The sequence below is a fragment of the Bufo bufo genome, chromosome 7 (genome assembly GCF_905171765.1).
Source record: "Bufo bufo chromosome 7, aBufBuf1.1, whole genome shotgun sequence".
Lineage (NCBI taxonomy): Eukaryota > Metazoa > Chordata > Amphibia > Anura > Bufonidae > Bufo > Bufo bufo.
The window spans coordinates 217,920,906-217,948,526 of record NC_053395.1 but is presented as its reverse complement, the minus strand read 5'-3'; the positions used below and the strand labels follow the sequence as shown (position 1 = coordinate 217,948,526).

Genomic DNA, 27,621 nt, shown 5'->3' with positions numbered 1-27,621 from the left:
ATGAGAAGTTTATATTCCCTGATTTGGCGAGTAATAATGACACGGATCTGGTGTGCAGAGTAACAGATCCCGTCCCCCGGGGCCCGGAAGGATCACAGCGAGTGGTGTGCGTTGCACGGATTATTGTTCCTTCTGCTATTTCGGTCCCGGCTGATATTTCTGGTCGTCATTAGGTAATGTCGGTTCTTGACTTACTGCCAATTATATTAACCAGGTCTGTAAGCAAATGTACGGCGGCATTCCTGGGGTGACCAGCTGCCGCCTCGTGAGTCACCAAAACCACTTCCAAGGGAAAACTCTGCATGACTCGTGCCCACCAGAGACGGCGATTATCTGTAAGGGGCAGGGAGAGGACGGGTGTCGCTCAGTCCTCCATATAGAATCATATACAGGGCTGGACGATGCTGTCTGAGCCGACCCTTCATACTGTGGACCGCCATACAGTGCACAAATAACTGTGCCGTACAGAATAGTGCCCAAATAAATGATACTTCCATATAGTTAAAAATAATAATAATGCTATATAGTACCTTCACCATCTTACACTGCAAGTATATTGCCTAAATGGCAGTGCCACACAATGTTTTAATTACCGCCATATGGTGCTCAAACAGTACCACCATACAGTGCTCAAATTGCCTTTTCAAATATAGTTATCTGATAACGGTCTGTACAGTGTCTAATAATGTTGATATACAATTATTAGTATTATTTTTTAATAGGTATCAGGACACCTCCGGCGCCATCTTCATCAGGTTGCGGTTTAAGGCCCCCGTCTGACTGCAGAGGTCGCACACGCCTTAGGTCCACCCGAACGTATAGTGGGATATATGAGTTCCAATGGACTCCGTTCTGTGCAGTTCATTGCTCAGTAGAGTCACTTTTTAGAATATCTGGCAATTGCTTACATAGCAACTCCATATCACGGGAATCAGAATGAAGACTAAAAGGTTTACTGAAATCGGGGAAGCCGCATGACATGACCTTGTAACCAGGCAGCTCTGTAGCACGCTTGTACGACCCCAGAGACTACATGATTTAATGGGGTTGTTATCTAAGCAGTTGTCTGTCACATTTGGGAAAAGTGGTTTCAATTCAGAATTGGGAAAACTTTTTAAAGTCTTGCTAAAGGCGCTGGCATTTATGTCCATAGGAGGCGGTATCACTTGTCATTTCTTAACTGGTGTCGGTTGACAAGGACAACAAACGCCAGAATGCCCCTTCAGTGTATTTGGGGCTCGCCTTCAAAGGTGTCCCTGCACTTGTAGTTCTACCACAGCGCCAGGGACTGTGTTACCTGTACTCGCTGGAGTCCAGTACTGTTACTGTGTCAGTGCGTTGAAACCATATTGTCATCTTCTGGCGACCACCGCAGCCGGGGGTGTCCCCGAGCACCGGCGGTGTGGGAAAATACTTTGGTTCTATATATATATCACTTAATAATGGGCCCAGATGTCTCGGCCATTGTTGGACTTACAAAAGTAGGATGTGAGATGGCTGTGCGGTGAGGGGCCGGGCACTGTGACCCCAGATAGCCATCTGCATGCTGTAGTGTACAGGAGTGAATCTGCTGGGCAGACGTATCCGGAACTTAAAGTACAACTCCGCCCAAAGCCTTAAAATTCGGGGACTACAGCAGGAATCGCCAGGATCTCGCCCTCCCCCATATCGTACTTCCATGGCTCTGGGAAGCTGAGATAGGAGGAGCTGTTTGGTGGAGTCCTTACATTGTAGCCCAGTGCTGCCTGTGAGATGGAGGGAACATGGTGGTCACACCAGAACATTTTTTACAGGATTCCTTTAAAGGGGTTTTCCGGCCATTAAATGTGGTGTTAAAAGGTTGTTGCAAAACTACAACTTCCATCATCCTCTGACAGCCTACAGCGATCTGAGGCATGCTGGGAGTTTTTCAACAGCTGGAGGGCCGCAGGTTGAGCATGCCTGCTCTAGACAAACAGGAAGTGACTGCTCAGCCAATCACTGACTGCCGTGGTGACACGCCTCTCACTGTAATTGGTCATTTCCTGTGTCAAGATGGACCAGGAAGTAGAGATCGGCAGGAGGCCGTAAAGCATCTGAATGGGGAGCAGCTGGGGGTCGGTAACATGAGTGTGACGGGTTTTACTATGGTACACCGTGTGGAGCTGTTTTTTTTATTAAATTGAAAGGGGTTGCGCTCTAGTGAAATGGGAGGAACAGCAGGAGCCCCAGTGGTTAGACACCCACCAATCTGGCACGCCCCCTATCCTGTGTGTGGATGTTCTTCATGGGACAACCCCTTTAAGAAAATAAACAGTTAAATTGCACTTTTCCTTCGATATTATTATTTATTTATTTTTTTACATTTCCTAATCACGTGTGAACAAACCCTAATCTTTTGTATTGTCCTGCTCCATAGAATAGAATGGCGCAATCGCTTTTAAAAGTCTCTTGGGTTCACACAATTTGCGTCATCCACTAAGTGTGCACCCTCCTGCGACTTTGCCATTTCATGACGACAGTCGCATGATCTTTGGACGCTGTAAGTGAATAGAGACCAAGGCATTGATGCAACTTCACCCTCTCACTTTGAAGCTTGAAATATAGAGGGATTTCCTGACCACCCTGAACCCCCGGAGACACAAAAAATTGGCAAAATCAATGCAAATCGCACAAATGGTGCAAACTGAATGGAACATCATTCACTTGTCCTGGGCATCACATGGCATAAGTAGCCCCCCCCCCCCCCCCCCCCCTCAAGTTTCTAACTCCTTTATAGCCCAGTGGAAAAACCCTCTAATAGCCCCCCCCCCCCACCACCAATTACCTGCTCTACGCTATGCATCATAGGCTTATTCACACACTGCAAATATATTGCAGGAAATTTTTGGATTGTTTGGGCAGCAAGCGCATGGATTTCTGCAAGCCCCATTCAGATGCATAAAACAGTCGCAGAAATTTCCGCAAAACAAATTTGCCGCGTGTTAATCTACCCTTATGGTGTGCTTGCATTCCTCTATGCACCTGCCTGGAGCGGTAAGTGTTAATGATATGACATTTGTCTTCTTTCCCACAAGGCTTTATCTTCTCCGCTGTACCAGACCACCCTGGGAATAGCCCCCCCCCCCCATTTTGCAATCTCTGCTCCCCTCCCCCCAGGCTTTCTCCTCCATTAGCAGATTCCTGCATCCGCCTCATATTTTATTCATTCCGCGTTTTGTATGATAAAGCAGCCGTGTCACGTGCCGGGTTCTGCCCTCCAGGCCTCTGCCCACACTCGTGATATCCCACCAGTGACCAGTCCACACACCTCGCCGCTGATCCTCATTGTCACCCGCTACGGTGTCAATTATTTCACATTTCTCGTCACTTTGTCACTGCCTGAGTCTGACTAGGCCTGATTCCGACTTTTTTTTATTTATTTTGGACTGGGGGTGATGGTGGTTGTAGTCTGGCGTCTTATAAAACGGCCATGCATAACTCGGTGCCTGATCTGTCCTTGGTGAGAATTAAAATGACCATTATAGATCCCACCCAGCTTTTCTAGATGTCTGACTACAGCTAGGGCTACACGAAGACATTTGTCGCGCGACTTCTTGTCGCAGAAAAGTCGCGCAACATTTTTTTTTTTTTATAATGATAGTCAATGGTGTCTCACTGTGACATGCTGTGACTGCAACACGACAGCCGCAAAAAAATCCATCGAAGTTGGATGTTTGTGCGACTGTCGCGCCACAGTGCAACACCATTTACTATCATTGCACAACATGTTGCGCGACACGTGCCTCAACGTAGTTGTACTCTTTTTGTCGGCTTCTATCCTTGGAAGATTTGCCATTCCAGAGTCTTGGAAAGCTGGGTGACAACTTCTATAGAATCTGAAATGTGGATCATAATCATTGTAGATCCCACCCAGCTTTCCCAGACCCTGCTCCGGATGGTAAGGCAAGTGCTACCCGGCGACACGGGTCGTGCAACACCTGTCGCGGCCAGGATCGCTGAGTATCAGTGATCCCTTAGAAATGAATGGGATTGCCGCGGTAGTTGCAAGAAATCCAACTGACTGCTGCAGCGATCCCGTGCATTTCTGTGGGATCACCGCTACTCGGCAATCCTGGCCGCGACAGGTGTTGCACGACCAGTGTCGCCGGGTAGCCATTGCTTAAGTCTGTATGTCTAGTTGAAAAGTGAGACATCCTTAACTCTTATTCCTTTGCACAGGGCAGCACCACAATGAGGCCAGGTGAGGCGATCGCCTCAGGCAGCACCAGGTAGGGGCAAGAGGGGGGGGGGGGCAGCAGAAGGGCAGTGAACACTTTCATTGTGGCAACGGCGTTAGGTTAAGAAATTGGCATTGGGGGGGGCGTCTTTTTAGTTTTCGCCTCAGGCAGCAGAAAGGCTAGGTGCACCCCTGCCTTTGCATTACTAGTCAAATGGATCATTCAGGAGTCTGGGAAAGTTCGGTCACAGCCCCTCTAGAATCTGTCATTTGGGACCTATGGGTCATTATCCAGCGTTCCCAGAACCCTGAATGATGGCAGTCAGGAATGTATCGCTGTCTTACTAGACAGGCGTTTGCCATGCAGAAGTCTTGTAAAGCTGAATGTCCTATGACCCATATGGTCTGCATTGTCTGGGAGAGATAGATGACAGCTACTGCTTGTAATGGTGATAGCCGCTACCCAGCTTTTCCAGACCCCTGCCGTGCACGGCTGCCTATCTGGGCAGTGACCTCTCCCATTCTCCTGGGAATTAGGGTGAGAAATGTTATGGAAGCTGTAAGGGCAGCCATATTGATCATCACCCAGCTTTCCTAGAAAAAAGATGAATGATGTACCGGTAAGTAAGCCCTTGCTTTCTTGGCTGTCGCCCCATCCCAGGCCCCTATTTCCTTGAACACCCATCCTGAGTGTTAGGGCTTACGTTCTGTTTAGGGCTCACGTTCTGGATCCACAAAAAAAAACGGGGGTATTCCGTATGCATTCCATTTCCGTATTTCCATTCAAAGATAGAACATGTCCTATTATTGTCCGCATAACGGACAAGGACAGTGCTGTTCTATTAGGGGCCAGATGTTCTGTTCCGCAAAAAACGGAATGCACTCGGACGTCCGTATTTTTTGCGGATCTGTTGTTTGCGGACTGCAAGATACTGAAAAAGCCATACGGTCTTATGCATGAGCCCTTAGGAAGACAATGTCTGCTGCTCATGGGGTGCTCAGGCGCTTAACCCGTGATGCTGGGTTTAACCCCTTCAGCGCTGCAGTAATGCAGACAGAGGATCAGCAGGAGGGGCAGTTGCTGAGTCACTGGAAGGAAATGTAAAGGGAAGTGGGGGCGGGGGGCTATTACTTCTGAAGATCTCAGTGGGGTCAGGACAGCGGGGAGACAAATGTAGGTTCTCCATCAGGCCCTCGCTCTGTCAGGGAAGCAGTTCTTGTTAAAGGCAGGATCGTTGACATCCTAAATTCTTTTATGTTGCAACAGGCGCTGAGATCTGGTATTTCCCAACACTTGTACACGTCGTGGCCTGGAATGTATACATCCGGACGGCCGCAATGTCAGCGCAATCTGCCGAGGAAAAATGACTGAAGGGCTACAGCCTGCAATTTACATAAAAAATAATGATGAGCGTCTCTTTTGCAATAAACACAGATTTTTATGTATTTTTGTAATTGATTTAAAGAGACCAGGGTAAGGCTACTTTCACACTTGCGGCAGGACGGATCCGACAGGCTGTTCACCCTGTCGGATCCGTCCTTCCGCTATTTCGCCGTGCCGCTGGACCGCCGCTCCGTCCAAATTGACTATAATGGGGACGGGGCGGAGCTCCCGGTGCAGTACGGCAGTTCGCGGTGAGAGGCCGCTGGACTAAAAAGTCGGACATGCAGGACTTTAGTCCAGCGGCCTTTCACCGTGCACTGCCGTGCTGCGCTGGAGCTCTGCCCCCGTCCCCATTATAGTCAATGGGGACGGCACGGCGAAATAGCGGAAGGACTGATCCGACAGGGTGAACAGCCTGTCGGATCCGTCCTGCCGCAAGTGTGAAAGTAGCCAAAATTTTTCAGCCTCCTGATGTAAACCGCAATAACCCATTCACTGCCTGGAAGCAGAGATTTTGGAAATGTTGAGGAATTGATAAAAAGGTTGCATTTCTAATGTAGACAGTCACTTCAGAAGAGCACAACCAGAATGGTGTGAAGTGATGGGGTCTCTGGTCATGCGACGGGTTGACGAAGGCGACTTCATACGAAGATGCTCCACCGTGACTAAAACGATTCTCGCGGTTCACTCAAGGAAGAAATGATTTGTCGGAGAGACCAAACCAAAGCCATCGCCGAGTCCATCAAATGATTCATTGTCTGCGTCATAAACACCATCAAGCCGTGTGATGTCCTCGCCGTGCGGCGGGTGAAAGTATCGCCAGCTGAATGCCGTCCATTGTCTGCTGAGCCTTCAGTCATCGCTACAGAAAGGGAAAATTTCTAAAAGGGCAAAATTCCCGACACAATAATTTATATAGAGGTGGCCATGTTGATTCATCTAAAAGAAAAGCTGTCTTTGTTTCCCCTTAGCAACCAATCACAGCGCAGCTTTCATTTTACATTAGCAGAATGGGAAATGAAATCTGCGCTGTGATTGGTTGCTAGGGACAATCAGGTCTAGACAACTGAGGCCTGATGGGGAGATTTATGAAATTTAAAGAAAAAACTGCATTAGTAGCAACCAATCACAGTGCAGCTTTCATTTTACAGTAGCAGAATAGGAAATGAAAGCTGCGCTGTGACTTTTTGCTACAGACAACTGAGGCCTAAGCGGGGAAATTTATGAAACTGAAAGAAAAAACTGCATTACTTGCCTATAGCAACCAATCAAAGTGCAGCTTTCATTTTTCAGTAACAGAATGAGAAATGAAAGCTGTGCTGTGATTGGTTGCTATGGAGAACCAGGTCTAGACAACTATGGAAAACGGAGGCCTAATCGTGGAGATTTATGAAACTGAAAGAAAAAACTGCCCTGGTTGCCTATAGCAGCCAATCACAGTGCAGCTTTCATTTCCTGTTCCACTATTGAGGAAGGAAAGCTGTGCTGTGATTGGTTGCTATGGGCAACTAAGCCTGATTTAGTTCTCCTTTGTCAAAGTTGTTTAACAGAAGACTTTTCTTAGTTGCCCATAGAAACTAATCACAATGTAGCTTTCATTTTACAGATCCGTTTGAGAAATGGAAGCCGGGCCATAGATGTTTGTAACATCTCAGAATTCTCTTTTGGGCATGATTGCCGCCAGCATGGTATCTGTCCCTAGATGTATATATATTAGAATGTGTCCCCAGTAAAAGGGCAGTTACCAGGCGTCATGTTTTGGGCTTGTAGGTGGCTCTGCTTCCTAGAACCTTGGAGGATGCTGTAATCCATCTGCTCGCTCACCAAGCGCACGAAGCAGACAATTAAATTAACCTCGTCCCCTGAGAGCAACTTCAGACAGCATTGTTCTAGCTACACAACCACAGTCAATGTAAGGGGGGTGGACGTGGTCATCTGTCACCATTTATGGTAAAGGTGAGATCTACAGTCACAGATATCATTCCTACAACTATTTTCCATAAAATCTCTACTTCTGACCTTTTAATTAGCAATACTGTTTAGTTTTACGTACATGATTGCCAGCCGTCCCGAATTTGCAGGGACTGTTCCTAATTTTCTGAGATGGTCCCAGCAAACTCAGCCTGTCCTCCACCCATAAGAAAGCGTTCTCAGGTTGTGGCTTAAATGCCCCAAATTCACCAACTAAAATGTTGGTAAGGCCTCATGGTGCGGACCCATTCACTTTAATTGGGGCACCAAAAGATGCGGACAGCACTCCGTGTGCTGTCCGCATCCGTTGCTCCGTTCCGTGGCCCCGCAAAAAAAAAACAAAAAACATGTCCTATTTTTGTCCGTTTTGCGGACAAGAATAGGCATTTCTACAATGGGCCGCCTGTTCCGTTCCACAAATTGCGGAAAACACACAGGCGGGTTCCGTGTTTTGCCTATCCGCAAAAAATTGAACGGTCGTGTGCATGAGGCCTAAGTATGTGGAGGCGGAAACCTATACCGACCTATGACCTAGTACTTAAAGGGGTTGTCTGGCCTAGGAGCCAAGACAACCCCATACCCTCAGAACCTGGGCCCAATTATTTAAAACAAAACAAAAAAAAAAACATTGTGCCTCCTCTTCGGAGGTCACAAAGACAAGGGCGACATGTCACTTGCAGTGGCGTACTGTTCTTGCACATGTGAACACTGAGGATAGTGATTGACCACAGTAGTCATGGGACCACCATCTGTGTGGTGACCCGGCTGGGAACCGGGCTGCGATGCGGGAATGGCAGCACTGTAGTCAAGTGATTCTACTTTTGTTTTTTTTTTTTTGTTTTTTCCCCTTTCATTGAGCACAATTTCCAAGGATCGGTTTGGTCAGCACCCAGGCCGGACAACCCCTTGAAACAGAACTGAGAATTTGTATAATTGTAGATCGTTTGTGGCCACCTTTTCCTAGTCATTAATGGAGGTCATCTTGCCTAAGACACTACAGATGACAGAAGATATGTATTCTCTCTATACAGTTCCTATTCAAGCCTATATGTCTCCATGGTGACAGACTACAAACAGACAGTGTGTAGTCTGATCCTGCAGACAAGTGTCGCTCGCTTCCATCTGCCCCAATCTGTAGATTATCAAGAAGGTGTCAGAGGGAGTGTAGTGACGCCAGACTGAATCATGAGACTATACATAGGAGTTTTGGGGGGGGGGGGGGGGGGTTTAGTCGGTAACCATGGAGACCCATAGATCTGCATAGGAACTGTATGCAAAAAAACGGAAGGCTGTGGAAGTGGATTTTTTTTTAAATATATTGCATCCTCTTCCAGATAGGACCCAACCTATCTGGAAGAGGTGGCTGACTGTGCATAGGGACCCTAGAAGTCAAGGGACCCTCATTCTCCTTGTGGGTGGGGGTCTCTGAGGTGGCATTTATGGCATATCCTATAGTAGTCGCCAGATGAGGCTGGAATGAATCAGTTCACATGTAGCTGTAAATTCAGTCTCAAAACCAACAAAGCAAGGTTACATAGAGTTTATGAGGAGGCTTTGAGCATGTATTCCCCCCTTCTCTATGCCCCGCCAGGCCTATATTTATATGTACCTGCCTGCAGCATCTCAGTGGATACCAGCTCCCCCCTGCTGTGTACAAGACTGAGCTATTTACTGGGGGTCCCACAGCTGCCGGCAGCACAATTTCTGCTTGATTAGACTCTTCCTCTATGGAGCTCGCCTTCTTCCTGCGGATCCGACACTCTATTAATAAGAAGTGTAATATGGACAGCATCTGTCAGAGATGTGAGGGGCGGTGGGCGCATGGGAATGTAACATTACGGGGGCTGCGCACATAGCACCAGTCCCCCCCTCTATTCCATGTACACATAGGAGGGGATGCAAGTTATCTCAGCTGATGGGGGGGGGGGGGGGGGGGTATAAATGCTGAACACAATCCACCAGATATTAGGATTCTGCTTTCTTTGTCTTCAAGGTTGTGCATTAAGAAAGGGAGAAATGCCTTCTGCCTTCTCATATATCCACTGAGATGTACTGCTTGTAGTATTTACATTCTAATAGGATAATAGAAAATAATAAACCTAATAATAATAAAGAAAAATAAAATATTTTACTAATAATAATATTGTTGCTGTTACCATTGTTATGCTTTTAATATTCTCGTATTACTACGTTCAGTAAGGATCCATTCACACGTCCGCAAAATGGGTCTGCATCCGTTCCTCAATTTTGCGGAACAGGTGCGAACCCATTAATTTTCCTAGATCTGAATTAATTAAATATTCTTCTGAAATACTTTGTTCTTTACATAGTTGAATGTGCTGACAACAAAATCACACAAAAATTAAAAAATGGAAATCAAATTTTTCAACCCATGGAGGTCTGGATTTGGAGTCACACTCAAAATTAAAGTGGAAAAACACACTACAGGCTGATCCAACTTTGATGTAATGTCCTTAAAACAAGTCAAAATGAGGCTCAGTAGTGTGTGTGGCCTCCACGTGCCTGTATGACCTCCCTACAACGCCTGTGCATGCTCCTGATGAGGTGGCGGTCTCCTGAGGGATCTCCTCCCAGACCTGGACTAAAGCATCTGCCAACTCCTGGACAGTCTGTGGTGCAACGTGGTGGATAGAGCGAGACATGATGTCCCAGATGTGCTCAATTGGATTCAGGTCTGGGGAACGGGCGGGCCAGTCCATAGCATCAATGCCTTCGTCTTGCAGGAACTGCTGACACACTCCAGCCACATGAGGTCTAGCATTGTCTTGCATTAGGAGGAACCCAGGGTCAACCGCACCAGCATATGGTCTCACAAGGGGTCTGAGGATCTCATCTCTGTACCTAATGGCAGTCAGGCTACCTCTGGCGAGCACATGGAGTGCTGTGCAGCCCTCCAAAGAAATGCCACCCCACACCATTACTGACCCAATGCCAAACCGGTCATGCTGGAGGATGTTGCAGGCAGCAGAACGTTCTCCACGGCGTCTCCATACTCTGTCATGTCTGTCACATATGCTCAGTGTGAACCTGCTTTCATCTGTGAAGAGCACAGGGCGCCAGTGGCGAATTTGCCAATCTTGGTGTTCTCTGGCAAATGCCAAACGTCCTGCACGGTGTTGGGCTGTAAGCACAACACCCACCTGTGGACGTCGGGCCCTCATATCACCCTCATGGAGTCTGTTTCTGACCGTTTGAGCAGACACATGCACATTTGTGGCCTGCTGGAGATCATTTTGCAGGGCTCTGGCAGTGCTTCTCCTGTTCCTCCTTGCCAAAGGCGGAGGTAGCGGTCCTGCTGCTGGGTTGTTGCCCTCCTACAGCCTCCTCCACGTCTCCTGATGTACTGGCCTGTCTCCTGGTAGCGCCTCCATGCTCTGGACACTATGCTGACAGACACAGCAAACCTTCTTGCCACAGCTCGCATTGATGTGCTATCCTGGATAAGCTGCACTACCTGAACCACTTGTGTGGGTTGTAGACTCCGTCTCATGCTACCACTAGAGTGAAAGCACCGCCAGCATTCAAAAGTGACCAAAACATCAGCCAGGAAGCATAGGAACTGAGAAGTGGTCTGTGGTCACCACCTGCAGAACCACTCCTTTATTGGGGGTGTCTTGCTAATTGCCTATAATTTCCACCTGTTGTCTATCCCATTTGCACAACAGCATGTGAAATTGATTGTCACTCAGTGTTGCTTCCTAAGTGGACAGTTTTGATTTCACAGAAGTGTGATTGACTTGGAGTTACATTGTGTTGTTTAACTGTTCCCTTTATTTTTTTGAGCAGTGTATTTTATTATTCCTATTGGCCCTGATAGGTCAACATGCCTGTTTAGCGTTATTAAAGGGGTGTTCCCAAATGATGGCGTACTGCTTTGATATACCACCACGGTAGGATCGGTAAGGATCTGAGTCATCCAACCTCTGGGAACCGTGGCGATCCAAGGAATCGAGGGGTTGTGGCTTTGCATCCCTTTTACCGTTTTTTTTTTCTTGCACAGTGTTGTCCTGGCCGTCCACTATGCAAGGAACCACACTTAGGTGAAAGGGGCCAACTTCAGTTTGATCCACAGCGGGTGGCAGGGAACAGCCCATTGCAAAAAAAAAAAAAGGGGGGGGGGGGGGGGAATGCAGCACTTAATCAGAGCTGCTTTCCCTTCTCATGATGGTGGTGGTCCCAGAGGTTGGACCCTCACTGATGGCATCTGACAGCTATAATCACTAAGCTGGGAACACCTGGTTACCTTTTAGTATTTTAATTCAGCTCTTATTTAAAGGTAATCTGTCATCAGTTTTAAAAAGTGAAACTGCTGACAGCACTAGGTTGGGGCCAGGGAGCACATTAAACGCATACATTGTGTGGAACTTTTATCATCAGGAGTAGTGTGACTAGGAACTTTTATTCTGCTCTTGCAAGGAGTACTCTCTGCTTTGCATTGCTTCACAGCCCCTCCCATCCTGTTCTGAGCCAGGGCTGTAGTGGTCTCCTGGTTGGATGCTACAGCTGTCACTCAAAGCAGAAGGGAGGGGCTGTGAAGGAGCTGGATGCAGAGAGTGAAGCTCAGCCTCCTAGGCACTTGCAGGAGCAGAACCTGGCAGAATAAAACTTCATATTCACATTACCCCTCATAATAAAAAAAAGCTTTGCAAAAAGGTATGGTTATACTGCTATACCGACACCTATCTTGTGCTGTCAGCAGTTTAGCATGGTTAAAACTGCTTACAGACTCCCTTTAAATATGAAGATAAACTTACACTATCAGTCTTTTTCAGTCACTTTAATCGTGTGAATGGACCCTTACAGTGAGATTCCACTTCATTGGTAATCCTTTAATTTTCTGCGATCATTCAGGTCACCTCAACGCAGTCACTTTCTCTTGTCCCTGCCCTGTCATGTCTCGCAGCGCTCTGTGACAGCCATTCACTGCGGCATTATTCTAATTAGCTGCAGTAGTTCCACATGAGTCCATGCAGTAAAGTGGCCACTTGGGGTATTGGAAGGAGAAGAGAGACCTCAGGTCCTGTCCAATTATTTGTAATGCAGCGCGGAGCCGTGACACATTCTGACAACTATTAGCCGATCCACTAACGCGTTTTAGGATCCATGTTACTGCAGCAACACCTGTCTAGTATATTTTACAGACCCATGATGGTAAACCATCTAGAAATAAGTTTCTGCTAGTGATGCCATTACCTTACAGTGCCTTGTCTAGACTGAATACAATTGTAGCAAACCCTCGGCCGTCAGAAGTTTCGGGTCTATAGCGGTTTTCAGCTTCTGGATGTAAACTAGATACTTTCCATTCACTGACAGCAAGCAGAGATTTTGAATATGTTGAGGGCTAGGTAGTTTTGCCACTGAGGAATCTAGGAGAGTTGTGTGCCAGCCCATGCAGGATCTGCTATACGGGACCCTACTGGTTGGGGACCCATATAACGATATTGACAGAAAAGAACGGTTTTGAGACTTTTTAAAAATATTTTCTTACAAAATCAATGATGGCTGCAGCGCAATGCAAGTGTGCACGAATTACAGTGGCAGTCCATGCAGCTGCTATGGGGCCCCTGGATGGAAGGGCCCATTTTAGGTGCTGTAATGTGAGGGAACATGCTAGTGGTGTCAGGCAGCAGCTAAAAGGGGCCTTGTTTGTATCATCGCCATTCTCTTCACGTGCTGTTGGTGCAGGGAGTTAAATGACATACGGTCTTCTAAATAATTTAAGTGCAGGCCTGCAGTTCTGGGTAAAATCTCTGCAGTCCTAATTCCATCCTTTACTTATTCTGCCCTGCTGGGTCTGTGTGTCAGTGATGGGCTGTCAGTCATCTCATCACTCAGTCCCCAGAGGTGACAATCCTCCTCCTGGTCCCTGAGCTCGTTGTCCTGACCGGATTATCCCGGAGATGGCAGTCTGCACTGACACATCTATTCGGGCAGACATGCTCCTCGCAGATCAGCTTCTATCTCCCCTCCTGTCTCTCCTGCTGCTGTTATGTTGTAGATGTGACATAAGATGTTATGTCATTAGAAGGACCAGTGTATCCGAACCTCTACCGCTATACAATGTACTTACCTGCAGTTTTCTGCTTATATGGTTTTATGTCATTAATGTACAGAAATCAAACCCAAAAGTCCTGGGCAGTGTCTGTACTAGAACCAAACCTGACATCACACGTCTCCACTGGACCTCATACACTTACAACCTGCAAGATGTGACTGCGTCTATGCGTTATGTCCTCCATACATGGCAGTATTATAGTGATTATATTCCTGTACATAGGCAGTATTATAGTAGTTATATTCTTGCACATAGGAGGCAGTATTATAGTAGTTATATCCTTGTACATAGGAGGCAGTATTATAGTAGTTATATTCTTATACATAGGAGCAGTATTATAGTAGTTATATTCTTGTACATAGGAGGCAGTATTATAGTAGTTATATTCTTGTACATAGGAGGCAGTATTATAGTAGTTATATTCTTGTACATAGGAGGCAGTATTATAGTAGTTATATTCTTGTACATAGGAGGCAGTATTATAGTAGTTATATTCTTATACATAGGAGCAGTATTATAGTAGTTATATTCTTGTACATAGGAGCAGTATTATAGTAGTTATATTCTTGTACATAGGAGCAGTATTATAGCAGTTATATTCTTGTACGGAGGAGGCAGTATTATAGTAGTTATATTCTTGTATCGGAGCAGTATTATAGTAGTTATATTCTTGTACATAGGAGCAGTATTATAGTAGTTATATTCTTGTACATAGGAGCAGTATTATAGTAGTTATATTCTTGTACATAGGAGCAGTATTATAGTAGGTATATTCTTGTACATAGGAGCAGTATTATAGTAGTTATATTCTTGTACATAGGAGCAGTATTATAGTAGTTATATTCTTGTACATAGGAGCAGTATTATAGTAGTTATATTCTTGTACGGAGGAGGCAGTATTATAGTAGTTATATTCTTGTACATAGGAGCAGTATTATAGTAGTTATAGTCTTGTACATAGGAGCAGTATTATAGTAGTTATATTCTTGTACACAGGAGCAGTATTATAGTAGTTATATTCTTGTACATAGGAGCAGTATTATAGTAGTTATATCCTTGTACATAGGAGCAGTATTATAGTAGTTATATTCTTGTACATAGGGGGCAGTATTATATTAGTTATATTCTTGTACATAGGAGCAGTATTATAGTAGTTATATCCTTGTACATAGGAGCAGTATTATAGTAGTTATATTCCTGTACATAGGAGCAGTATTATAGTAGTTATATTCTTGTACATAGCAGCAGTATTATAGTAGGTATATTCTTGTACATAGGAGCAGTATTATAGTAGTTATATTCTTGTACATAGGAGCAGTATTATAGTAGTTATATTCTTGTACATAGGAGCAGTATTATAGTAGTTATATTCTTGTACGGAGGAGGCAGTATTATAGTAGTTATATTCTTGTACATAGGAGCAGTATTATAGTAGTTATATTCTTGTACACAGGAGCAGTATTATAGTAGTTATATTCTTGTACATAGGAGCAGTATGATAGTAGTTATATCCTTGTACATAGGAGCAGTATTATAGTAGTTATATTCTTGTACACAGGAGCAGTATTATAGTAGTTATATTCTTGTACATAGGAGCAGTATTATAGTAGTTATATCCTTGTACATAGGGGGCAGTATTATAGTAGTTATATTCTTGTACATGGGATCAGTATTATAGTAGTTATATTCTTGTACATAGGAGCAGTATTATAGTAGTTATATTCCTGTACATTGGAGGCAGTATTATAGTAGTTATATTCCTATAAATAGGAGCAGTATTATAGTAGTTATATTCTTGTATGTAAGAGGCAGTATTATAGTAGTTATATTCTTGTACATAGGAGCAGTATTATAGTAGTTATATTCTTGTACATAGGAGCAGTATTATAGTAGTTATATTCTTGTACATAGGAGCAGTATTATAGTAGTTATATTCTTGTACATAGGAGGCAGTATTATAGTAGTTATATTCTTGTACATAGGTGGCAGTATTATGGTAGTTATTTACTTGTCCATAGAGGGCACTATTATATTCTTGTGCTCTATCCCACAGTGATGAGTGACAGAAGTAAGGAATATCTACTGTATAATATTAATATCAGATGTGACTAAAACTGCATTTTAACCTTTTACCCTCCTATTATGTTGCAGGGCGGCCATGTGTGGCTTGTTGTAAATGGCACTTTGGTCCCGGCTACGGTCACCTCTTGCAGTGATGGAGATGTCCTGTTTACTAGTGACTATGGACAGGTAAGATCTGGTAGATGAAAGAAAGAAATAGCACAGATGTGTCCTGTTCAGTATGTCACTACCTTACCTGCTTACCTTTCTCCCCTCTGTCGGCTGCTCTTTAGCTCTGGTCCATTAGGACATAGCTGTAATCAGTGTCTCTGGTCTGGCTACATTATCTATTGAAGTCTGAAATTACAATTGCTTTACACTTCAGCTCTTCTTCCTTAGATTGGCTGCTGGGTGTAAGAAAAAGTCCATGACACGTGAGTGCACAGACTGATGGTTATTACAGCAAAGCAAATGAGCTTCAGTAACGTCGCTATAATCTGTTTTAGTATATACAGCAAGAGTCGCCTTCTCCATTATACCTATATATATGGATTTACTATGGTGCATTTTTGTAGTTCAATAAGAATCCAATTTATTATGGAGTTTTATTATTTTAATCATCTGTATTTATATAAAAGTCCTTTCTAATGTACTCTGTAAAAATGTCTTCCAATTTTCAAGATGTCTGCTGGCTGTCAGTGAGTGGAAACCTTCTTGTTTACATCCAGAGGGTGAAACTAGTAAACGCTAAGGCTTTGCTCTAGTTGCATGCAGACAATCTTCTGAGGAAATCGGCAGCGCACATCTCTGTCCTTCTCTGATGTTTTGCTGCAATGTATCTGTGCAGTATTAATGCATGTATCAACCTGGCATCCAGGCTGTTTTGCTGGCAGAGATTTTAAACTGGATACATTTGTAGCAAATGCTCAGCTGTGTGAGCCACCCTCTAAATGTATTTGAACAAGGATACTTCTGTTCATTGAAAGCAAGCAGCGCTTTTAATATTGGTGGGAAACTGAAACGCACAATATACGGATGACGTCATTGTGCATTTCCGTATTTTGCGGAACGGAACAGCTGGCCCTTCATAGAACAGTATTATCCTTGTCCGTAATGCGGACAATAATAGGACATGTTCTATTTTTTGGAGGAACGGAAATACGGACATACGGAAACGGAATACACACGGAGTAACTTCAGTTTTTTTTTTGCAGACCCATTGAAATGAATGGTTCCGTATACGGTCTGCAAAAAACCCGGACCTGACACGGAAAGAATATACGTTCGTGTGCATGAGGCCTTAGTTCTAGTTATTATTTCTAGTAATTTTTTACTCCAATTTCCCCCCGTTTTCGTAGACTTGGTGAGGGCCGCGTCAAATGCAGATTGTAGCTAGAAGGTTCACAAATGCATTGAAAAGTCGCAAAAAAAATCATTTGAAAAATCGCAAATCCTGGCGTAAGGAGAATAAGTTCCCCCGTAAAGTGTATTATTAGTAAGTTGCAAGACTTTTCCTATAAAATCTGCGTGGTCAGGCGGCTCATCACATGGGGGCAATTATCATATATCATACTGCTGAGTAGGCATGGCGGCAGATGAAAGCAGAGCAGCCATTGTCTACCCTCCCCCGCCATCAAAAAAGAATGCTCTTATGTCCTTTGCTAATGTGGTTTTTTAACTCTGCGTATCCCATTGATCCAGGATGTGATCTCCTGCGGTTCTGCCTCAGGTCCCTCCACCACTTAGGGCATTTAGTAATTCATTACGTGGTGGGGACATAACCCAGACAGCCAGCTGTTCGCAGATGTGGATGGTGTTATCGTACAAGATGCTTCACATTCCTAAGTCGGACCCCTCGTGCTAAGATGTCATTATTCGTATAAATAAAATAAAAAAAATCTGGGACTTCCAGCCGTCGTCATCCAGACTCGGGGTGCGTGCGTGCGTCCCCATGTATTTCCCGTGGGTGTGAATGCCCTTTGCTGGGTCCTGGGATAGCGATTAAAGGGCAGGATGTGGTTATTGCTGGATGCAATGAGCCATAGATGATGCCTTTGTCGTGGCGAGGATGAGAAATCCTGAACCAAAGGGAGAAATCGGCAGGAAATGAATGTTGGATTTAGGATCTATAATAGATTTGGTTCTGGCAGAGTTTAGGAACTGAAGAAAAAGCTGAGATTCTATCTCGAACCTCAAACACTCTGTGCTGCTGTTGGAGGGTATTCCATCTAGAATGAAAGAAAGTTTGAGACAACTCGATATAGCTATTTCATAATTGATATATGCGCCTAAGAAAGCTGGGTGAATTTTCAACATGCCAACATTGCGGCTCTTACGGAGGTTGTCGCCCAGCTTGGTTAGACTAATTAAATTTATTTTCCCTGCTTTCACGTATCTGCTTATTCCCTATAATAATGGTTCTGCTACATGGAAAGATATGCCTAATAATGCAGCCATAGGGGAATGAGGAGTATAGAACAGCATAGCCAAGTGCGTAATGTGTTGGTCTGAGGTAGCGTTCGCCCCGGGACCCTTATCCTAATTGCCCCCTCGCTTCATAGGAGGTCATTAGCACTAGAACTGTCCGTGACGGGGTTTGCATTGTGTCTCTTGAGGTTGAGTTTAAATTAGTTAAACCTGGGGCAGAATGGCTTAAAGGGAACCTGTCATCTGGATTTTGGGTATAGCGCTGAGGACATGGGTAACTAGATGGCCTCTAGCACATCCGCTATACCCAGTCCCCATAGCTCTGTGTGCTTTTATTGTGTAAAAAAACCGGTTTGATACATATGCAAATTAACCTGAGATGAGTCCTGTCCCCGACTCATCTCACGTACAGGACACATCTCAGGTTAATTTGCATATGTATCAAATAGTGTTTTTTTTTTTACACAATAAAAGCACACAGAGCTATGGGGACTGGGTATAGCGGATGTGCTAGCGGCCATCTAGCAACCCATGTCCTCAGCTCTGTACACAAAATCTCGGTGACAGGTTCCCTTTAAAGAAAACAATAAATAAAAGAAATAATAATAATAAATACCAAATAAAGAAAGAGAAAATCTTAAATAAAAGATAAAATAAAATAAATTGCTGACCCTAACCCCGACCCGCCACTCCTATTCCCATGCTTCCTGGTCCCCATGACGGTCTCTACTTCCTGGTTCCTCTCAATACAGGAAATCTCGCTGCTCAGCCGATCGCGGGCTGCGGCAGGTTGCTGCTTTGGGTATTGATTGGCCGTTCCTCCAGAGGGACCATGAAGTAGAGACTGGCGGGGAACACGAGAAGGATTCGGGAAACAGGATCCGCTGGGGATTTGTGGAGAGTTACTTTTTTTTATTTCATTTTCATTTAACTTATTTATTTTTTTAAGTCGTTCAGACCCTTTTTGGACAGTCCTTTTAATGCTGCAGCACAGAGCATAGCTAGCTCGATTGTCATTCACCAGTCTTTAAAAGCTGAGTGACGACCCCTTTAAGAGCTGTAATACGGCCTTTCAAACGGCCCCTCGTGAAGTGCCTTAAGGGCAGATGGACCTCTTTTGTGATCAACTCTTTGAAGTGTCCGGGATACGCTGAGGTGAGGAATTTACGGAAAGCTGATAGAGCCGAGGGCCATCGACTAAGAATCAGACCGTTGACTCTTTTTTTTCACTGTGAAACGTATCAAAGGGGCGAACAAAAACGTCCTGAAATATTCGTCAATAATTCTGACAATTAGAACGTATTCATAAGGCTGTTCGACCTGCATTCGTGTTGTACGGAATTGCCTTGTGAGCAACTGTCCAATGTTGTCCCTTCTCTCAGCTGCATCTCTCCTTTTACAGATTAGAGGAGGCCAGCGCATGTGTAAAAGAAAATCCAGCCCCGCTGGTCCAGGAAAAGCCAGGCGGCGTCCCCGAGCCCGCTGGAAACGGACACCAGTTGTCTCTATTGGATTCGTTTTCTCATTCAGAATTTCTTTGTAGTTTAAGTGGCCCACCATAATTGTCCCCTCCCCCATGAGAGCCCCGTGGGGTCCTCACCCCTTTAGTCTTTGATCTCTGTCAGGTAGTCACAGGTAATGTCGTCTCCACTATTACCGCTGATGCCTCCGAGAGTTCCTCTGCCTGGGATTCCTCTTCTGCATGTCATTACCCACAGTAGTCACTTTGCTCATTAACCTGCTTAACAAAAACTGTGAATTTCGACAGATTAAACGAGGACGGCCATGTGTCATAGTGGATTGTCACCACAGGTCTATGGGAAGGGGGGGGGGGGGTAGTCTCTATAATGTAAATGGCGTCTACATATATGTTTAGCTGGATGGACCAAATTGTCCTCCTTGCCATAATCTCCTTATGTAAATATCTTCTGATTTAAGAGATAGCAGGGGATGCCCATCCTGCGGCCCTCCAGCTGTTGTAAAACTACAACTCTCAACATGCCGGGCCTACAGCTATTAGGGCGTGCTGGGAGTTGTGGTTTTGGAGGGCCGCAGGTTGAGCATCCCTGGTCTATAGCCTGCGGAGATTTGTAGTTCCACAGTGGGTCGTGTCCTGGATGGTAACGTTTTACAGTAATGCATTATGGGATCTGGACAGACAAAGCTCCAAAAACGTATTTTTAGATAAACCTCCCCAAGATAAAAAAAATTAGGAGCAATTTTGGAGAATTTAGAAACTTCATAACCACCCTTTTCCCCCTAGTCAAGGGGCATACATATCATAGAGGAACCCCATGTAGATGCAGCTGGGTCCATGGAGGCCGTGGAAACACCACGAGGCCACCAGGACTCTGCTGTGTGGTTAGTAGTGTGCTGGTGTCAGGCAGCAGCTGAAAAGGGCCTCCATTTTTATTTTTGCTCTTAGACCCTCGTCGTCTTTCTAGGAGGCCGCAGCGGGTCAGACGTAGCCTGGATTTTGCGGTTTACATCCGGTTACTTATTTAGTTCACAGGATACAAAGCCAATGATCTTGTTTACGGCATAAAGAGTATTTTCTCCCCGCTCGCGCCTTTTCTGCCCCGTCGCTCTGATGGCTTTTTTTTTCTCTAAGGTCTCGAAAAACAATATTTTTAGTTAAACACAGAAGTAAATAGACCAGGATAATGAGCTTCCTGCAGGAAGAGGCCGGCGCAGGCTCAGTGAGTGGAGATGACGTACACAACATTGATGCTTATGTGACTCATCTTTGCTTCAGATTTTTATATCGCCGCACCGGTAGTGGCAAAGGCTCCGCACTGTACTAATCGCAATGAGGCGGGTCCGTGGCGAGAAGCCTTATATTACAACGGACGCCAATACTTTATCTTAGAAGAAGGCCGGCCATACTATTAGGCCACATTCACATGTGCGGTAGCCTGATCCGGCAGAGAACATCCTGCCAGAGGTCATCGGATCCGGCATTGCCAGATACTGCCGTTCACCGCTTGAACCCATAGACCAGCGATGGCTAACCTCCAGCACTCCAGCTGTGGTGAAACTACGACTCCCAGCATGCTCCATTAATTTCTATGGCGTTCTGAGAAAACCCAAGCAAAGTGTGCATCTTGGGAGTTGTAGTTTTACCACAGTTGGAGTGGAGGAGGTTAGCCATCACAGCCCTAGACCATAATGGGATCTGGCGGAGATCCAGCCACTTTCTGGCATGAGTGCTAGGTCTTGGCCAGACAAATGCAACATTTTTTTACTCTGCCTGAAACCTGCCAGAAAGCAAGTGGATCCCCACTAAATCTCATTAGTCTATTGGACCAATGTCTATGAAGATGAATCAAATACCTCATGGGTTGGACCAAAATTCACAATGATACATTGGCATCAACTACTTTATGGGCTGGATCAACTTTCATGAAGTCCAACCCATGAGGTGGCAGACACCAATGTAAACTTAAAGGGGCTTACCGGACCTATCCTTGGGATAGATCATCATTGAGTATCCCTACCAAACAGTTGATATAAGGAACTTTGGCACCCGGGGCTATCACAGCTCCATCAGTGGTTTTCACAGACCCTTAGGCTCCATTCACACGTCCGTAGTGTATTGCGGATCCGCAATACACCCGGCCGGCACCCCCATAGAAATGCCTATTCTTGTCCGCAATTGCAGACAAGAATAGGACATGTTTTATTTTTTTCCGGAGCCGCGCTTAGGAAATGCGGATGCGGACAGCATGAATGGGTCGGCACCCGTTCCGGATAATTGCCAGGTCAGGTTCCGGAGAGTGGAGGAGGAGGAGCTTAGGGGCTCTCCACAGAGAGCCGCGGAAGGATCCGCTCAATGTGTGAGGGCGGCGGCCGGTGCTCTGCCGACAGGGAGGGAGCAGAAGACTTCAAATAGTCAGTACCTGTTCTTATTTTTATTTTTTTAACCAAATCTCTTTCATTAAATGGGGGCAGGGTCTAATTAAGGGGGGCAGGGGACTGGATATGGGTGACACTGGGTATGTTTAAGGGCCTTAATCATACCCAGTGTCACCCAGAGCCAGTCCCCTGCCCCCCTTAATCATACCCAGTGACTTTTACCGAGTCTCCTGCCCCCCTTAATCATACCCAGTTGCCTTTACCCAGTGTCACCCTTATCCAGTCCCCTGCCCCCTTAATCATACCCAGTGTTTGTCACCCTTAATTTAAGGGGGGCAGGGTCTAATTGAGGGGGCAAGGGACTGGGTAAGGGTGACACTGGGTATGATTAAGGCTACTTTCACACTAGCGTTCGGGGCTCCGCTTGTGAATTCCGTTTGAAGGCTCTCACAAGCGGCCCCGAACGGATCCGTACGGCCCCAATGCATTCTGAGTGGATGCGGATCCGCTCAGAATGCCTCAGTCTGGCACCGTTTGACCTCCGTTCCGCTCAGCAGGCGGACACCCGAACGCAGCTTGCAGCGTTCGGGTGTCCGCCTGGCCGTGCGGAGCCAAACGGATCCGTCCAGACTTACAATGTAAGTCAATGTGGACGGATCCGTTTGAAGATGACACAATATGGTGCAATTTCAAACGGATCCGTCCCCCATTGGCTTTCAATGCAAAGTCTGGACGGATCCGTCTGAAGCTACTTTCACACTCAGAATTTTTTTTAAACTATAATGCAGACGGATCCGTTCTGAACGGATCCAAACGTCTGCATTATAGGAGCGGATCCGTCTGTGCAGACATCAGACGGATCCGCTCCGAACGCAAGTGTGAAAGTAGCCTAAGAAGGGCAGGGGACTGGGTAAAGGGGACACTGGGTATGATTAAGGGGGGCAGGGGACTGGCTCTGGGTGACACTGGGTATCGTACTTGTTTGCACTTAAATGATCTGTAATTAAAAAAAAAAAAAGTTTGTTACAAAGATTGTTTTCCTCTTTGTGTATGTTTAGATGAAGGGGGGGGGGGGGGGGGGCACAAGATTAGCTCGCACAGGGCGCCTGAGCATGTGTCTCCACCTCTGGAAGGAGGACAGAGAAATACGAAAAATAACAAACATTAGGCGGCGCTATATATATATATATACAAACTACTTTAATTAGATTAAAAAAACTAGATTAAGCGGTGTATAGTGTAAATGACGCCACTTTTATCTTCATACTTGCGCACATTCCGGCGCTGTGCTCCCACAAACCAGCAGTAAGCTGCACTGACAGGACTCCTGCTTGAGCTCGGGGGTCCTCTCGGTGCATTTTACTGCTGCTTTATAGGTAAAAATGACATCATTGGACTCTTCATCATTTACACTATAGACTGCTTACTCTAGTTTGGGGGGGGGGGGCTGTTTTTTTTTTTTTCTGACAGAATTCTAGTGATCAGATATTATTTTGATCCTGAAAGGGTTAATTTATTATTTTATTTGGCCGCACATAAACCGTGGATGACATTCTTCTGGGAAAACTCTGGCACCAATTGCGATCAAATTAAAGAACTGAAAGGGGAAACGGAGCGGTCGCTCGTCCGTGGGAGCGTGATAATTGGGTAACACCGGGCTACTTTCATCACTCTTGCCTTGTGCTGATTCAGGGTCTTCAGGGAGCTGTAGACATGAAGACGGTGAGAATCTCCTGCAACATCTTCACGCCTTTTATCTGAACGGGAATTTCAGCAACAGATTCTCTCTAGAAGGTTTCATCGGGCAAGAAATTAAAAAATTCCACAACTTTCTAATAGACTTTATCAGTTTCTCACCACTTTCAATATATGTGCTTGCTGTCATTTAGAGGCAGTAGCCCTATACACAGCCAGTCCTGCAAAGTGGACTCAATTCTGTTCAGTGTAGACAATGCTCTGTGAGCTGACAACTGCGCTAATCTCTCTAGTTTGCTACAATGTATCAGTCCAGTCTGTTTATATCACAGAGTATTGTCTAGAATGGTTACAACTGTGTCCGCTTCTCAGCTGAGAGCAGGAGGAGCTGTGCACCAGTTTACTGCCTCTGAATGTAACAAAGAGCGCTCTCATTCACTGACAGCAAGCACATCTTGAAAATAGTGAACATAAATTCTATTAGAAAGTGTTGGAGCAGCACCCTAACACTTTAATAAGGAATAATACTAAAGATGTCTATATAAAACTAGCAAACCTCTTCAACCCAGATTATCCTGGTACGTGAATGTGACGCCAGGACCTACAGTGAAGACTGACACACAGGGGTCTGTTTATATCTCAATGCAAGAATGCATTCACACTCCTGTATTTACAGTCTATATAGGATTTGGATATTTTATTGCAAATATTTTTCCCCCTTAAGAAATGGACCACAAGTATGACCATGTGAATGGGGATTTATATGCCGTTCTATAAAACGCGGTCATTCAGGAGTACGGAAAAGCTGTGTGATCTGTTTTGATGACTGTTATCGCCCCAACTTTCCAAAAAGCAGATTGTAGGGTAGATGTAAGGCGCAGATGGACGCGATTATGGTCAGACTACGCAGTAATTGTTGTCTGTTACCATGGAGATGCATAGGAACTGCATACATTAAACGATAGGACGTTTGTAATCAAGACCTCTTGCAAAGTTGCTTCATTTTTGAATTTCGCTGCGTTGGTTGGAGGAGGCGAGGCCGCAGTGTAAGACGGAAGGTATTTGCGGCCTGTGGTATGAAGGGAGTGTGAGGAAAAGCAGAGCGCGATCTGTGGTTGACACCGAGAATTCAGTTTCTAACATAACACTACAAAAACGACTCCGCAGTAATAAATCCAGGCGTGTGAAACATGGGGGCTACACGTATGTCTGTGTAATATCACATGGCATTCCGTGATCCTGTGCTAACCGTCATGTCGCCTTTCATATAATCTATTATTCATGAGTAGTGTAATCCGTCATGGCTGCCCAAAGATATGCATCCTTCCTGTGGAACCAGTTCCCCCTCAAATATTCAAATGGTTTTCTAACATCTCTGCTTGCTGTCATTGATTAGGGACCTTTTATTGTTTACCCCTGGAGGATGAAGCTCTGTCATGGTGTGGGGTTCGTTCTGAGCTGTTTCTTGTAACGAGCCCCTCAGCTGTGAACAGTGATGAGCGAATCGATTCGTACAAATCAAATTTGTTGAAATATCGGCCTACTTTAGTGGCGAGGGGCTGGAGCTGCTTCTTGGAGACCCCTCCCTAGTCGATGGGGCCACACATCGTGCCCGACACTGTCAATCTCACGCCTACGCCGTTGCACCGAGTAGTTTGCTCAGAGCAATGGCGCAGGCGCAAAATTGATTGACAGGGCCAGGTGAGAGGTCTGGCCCTATCAATCTGGGGAGGGGGAGTCTCTTGAGTGTCAGGGCGAGCCCCTCGCTGCTCAAGGAGATTGATTTTTGAACGAATTCGATTGGTATGAATGGATTTGCTGATCACTGGCTGGAGTACTGTTCCTTTGCCATACAGACATCACATTAGTTGGATACAATATTGATAAGAACGGACACAGTCTATAAGGTGCTATGGACCGCTATAGGGCGGCATGTCTGGGAATAAAGTGCTTGATATCTCGCTATAGCGATAATATGCATTTCACTATAGGGCTGTATATAAAATGACAGTGTTCCAGATTTGACTGTAGAGACACCTCTGTAGTTCCCTAGAGCAAGGATACTTTGGACTATGGAAGTTTGTAGACGTTTGCCTCTATTGCTACTACGTAAAGCCATCAACTAGTTACTTTAGTGCACTATGAAGGGTTAACCTGCACTATGTTTTATGCTGCTGTTTACACTTATGCTAGTGTATATTGTTGAACTGCATTTTATATTTGTTGTAATATATCCAGTTTGTTTGCTGTATTTGCACTGCACTATAGAAGGTTTAAGGACTTTGGGACTTTCTACCTGTGCACTGAGAAGTTAGAAAATGTCCACTGTTACTTTACATTAAGGCAGTGTTTCCCAACCAGTGTGCCTCCAGCTGTTGCAAAAGCACAACTCCCAGCATGCCCGCACAGCCAAAGGCTGTCCGGGCATGCTGGGAGTTGTAGTTTTGCAACAGCTGGAGGCACACTGGTTGGGAAACACTGCAGTAAGGGACTATGGAAAAGTTTTGGAGCGAAAACAAGACTCACTGACCTTCTGTCTGGTTTAGCTCTGATGATGTCTGAAGACTTGTTTCATGTCTGGTAAAACTGCTTAGTCATTCCCATAGACTTTTATTGAAACTGTATACAAGTCTTTGACAGACTGAAACCACAACATTGTTATCTTTTTAGGCTGTGCTTCTCCATCCTTCCTACTAGAATGTTCTAGAAGTTCAGCTAGAGACTGTACATAAGGAGCGCAGGCAGAGCCCCTAGTTGTTGTAGTAGGAAAGTCTCTGCCAAAATAGGGGCCAGAAGAAGATGCTGAGATGGGGATACTCCAGCTACAGTTTTCGATGTGATTTATACATCCTTACTTTATGTATAAGGGTTTTTCTGGGGGGGGGAGTCGGGTAGAAAAAATATGTCGGAAAAGGTGATTTGTATTCTCGGCAGAATTTGGGGATGCTGTCCTGAATTTATAGTTTAGGCTGCAGATCTGAAGACTGAACGGGGCTAACCCATGTGCAGCCACCCACTGTGGCTTCTGAGTGGAAACGGGGCCAAGACGTTGTCCCCCCGGACACAGTTTTATGAAGTGTGGTGCAGATTTCCCATTGAAATCAATGGAAGGTGGATCCTGCGTGTCAAAAATGGTGTGTGAAATGAGTATTACATGAGGTCAGAGTTGTGTAATCTTGCATCATCGTGACAACTGCATGACTTCTGACATTTCCTGCTCTTGGAGTGTTTCCTAATGAGGGGCGAAAAGGTGACATTTTGACATGTACATGACCCTGTGACTGAGTTAGCAGTTCTCCATCCTTGGATCCTATCCTTTTTGGTAGCTACTAACTACTACATACTGGGAACAACCCCAGAAGACCGGCTACTTTGGAGACTGTCCGATCCTTACGCTTGCTCATTTTTCCTGCTTCCACCATATCGGCTGTTCACTTGCTGCCTACCCCTTGATAGGTGCCATTGTACTGTGATGTTACGGCTAGGGATGAGCGAATCGACTTCGGATGGAGCAGGTACCACTTGGAGCTGAACCTGAGTTCAGGAAAAAAAAATTTACAGTACAAATTAATTTCTGAAGTTATTACCTGAAGTCTCGCGAAGCAAAAACTACGACTCATCGGAGCCAATACACCGACGGGGGGGGGGGGGGCATAATGTCACCCTGAAAAAATAATTTTAAATCTATTGTAAAGTTCAGTCTGTGCAGCGCCTGCAGCTCTGAGGGACGTGGGGGGAGCCCGGCTGTTTTATGACATTTACAGATGAGGAATAATTCATGGCCGCCCTTAGTCGCCACTATAAACCTTCTGCGAGCGCCAGACGTGCGGACTGAAGCTCCTCACCCCACGGCGCAGATGCTTTACCGTAATGCTGAATGGGGTTTTCACGCTATAAAACTTAATAATATGCTGTGTGTTTCATTACATCATCATGTTAGGATCTCTGCTCGCT

The 27,621-nt window shown here is 45.3% G+C and overlaps 1 protein-coding gene across 1 annotated transcript in view; it reads left to right on the top strand.

The window, feature by feature from the left end:
- Nucleotides 1-27,621, top strand: part of LOC121007492 (unconventional myosin-X-like) — a 102,096-nt gene that overhangs the window by 6,219 nt on the left and 68,256 nt on the right. Inside the window, exon 2 of the mRNA XM_040439434.1 lies at nt 15,781-15,879. Within this exon, the coding sequence (XP_040295368.1) occupies nt 15,781-15,879 (99 nt within the window). The remainder of the gene's footprint in view (nt 1-15,780; nt 15,880-27,621) is intronic.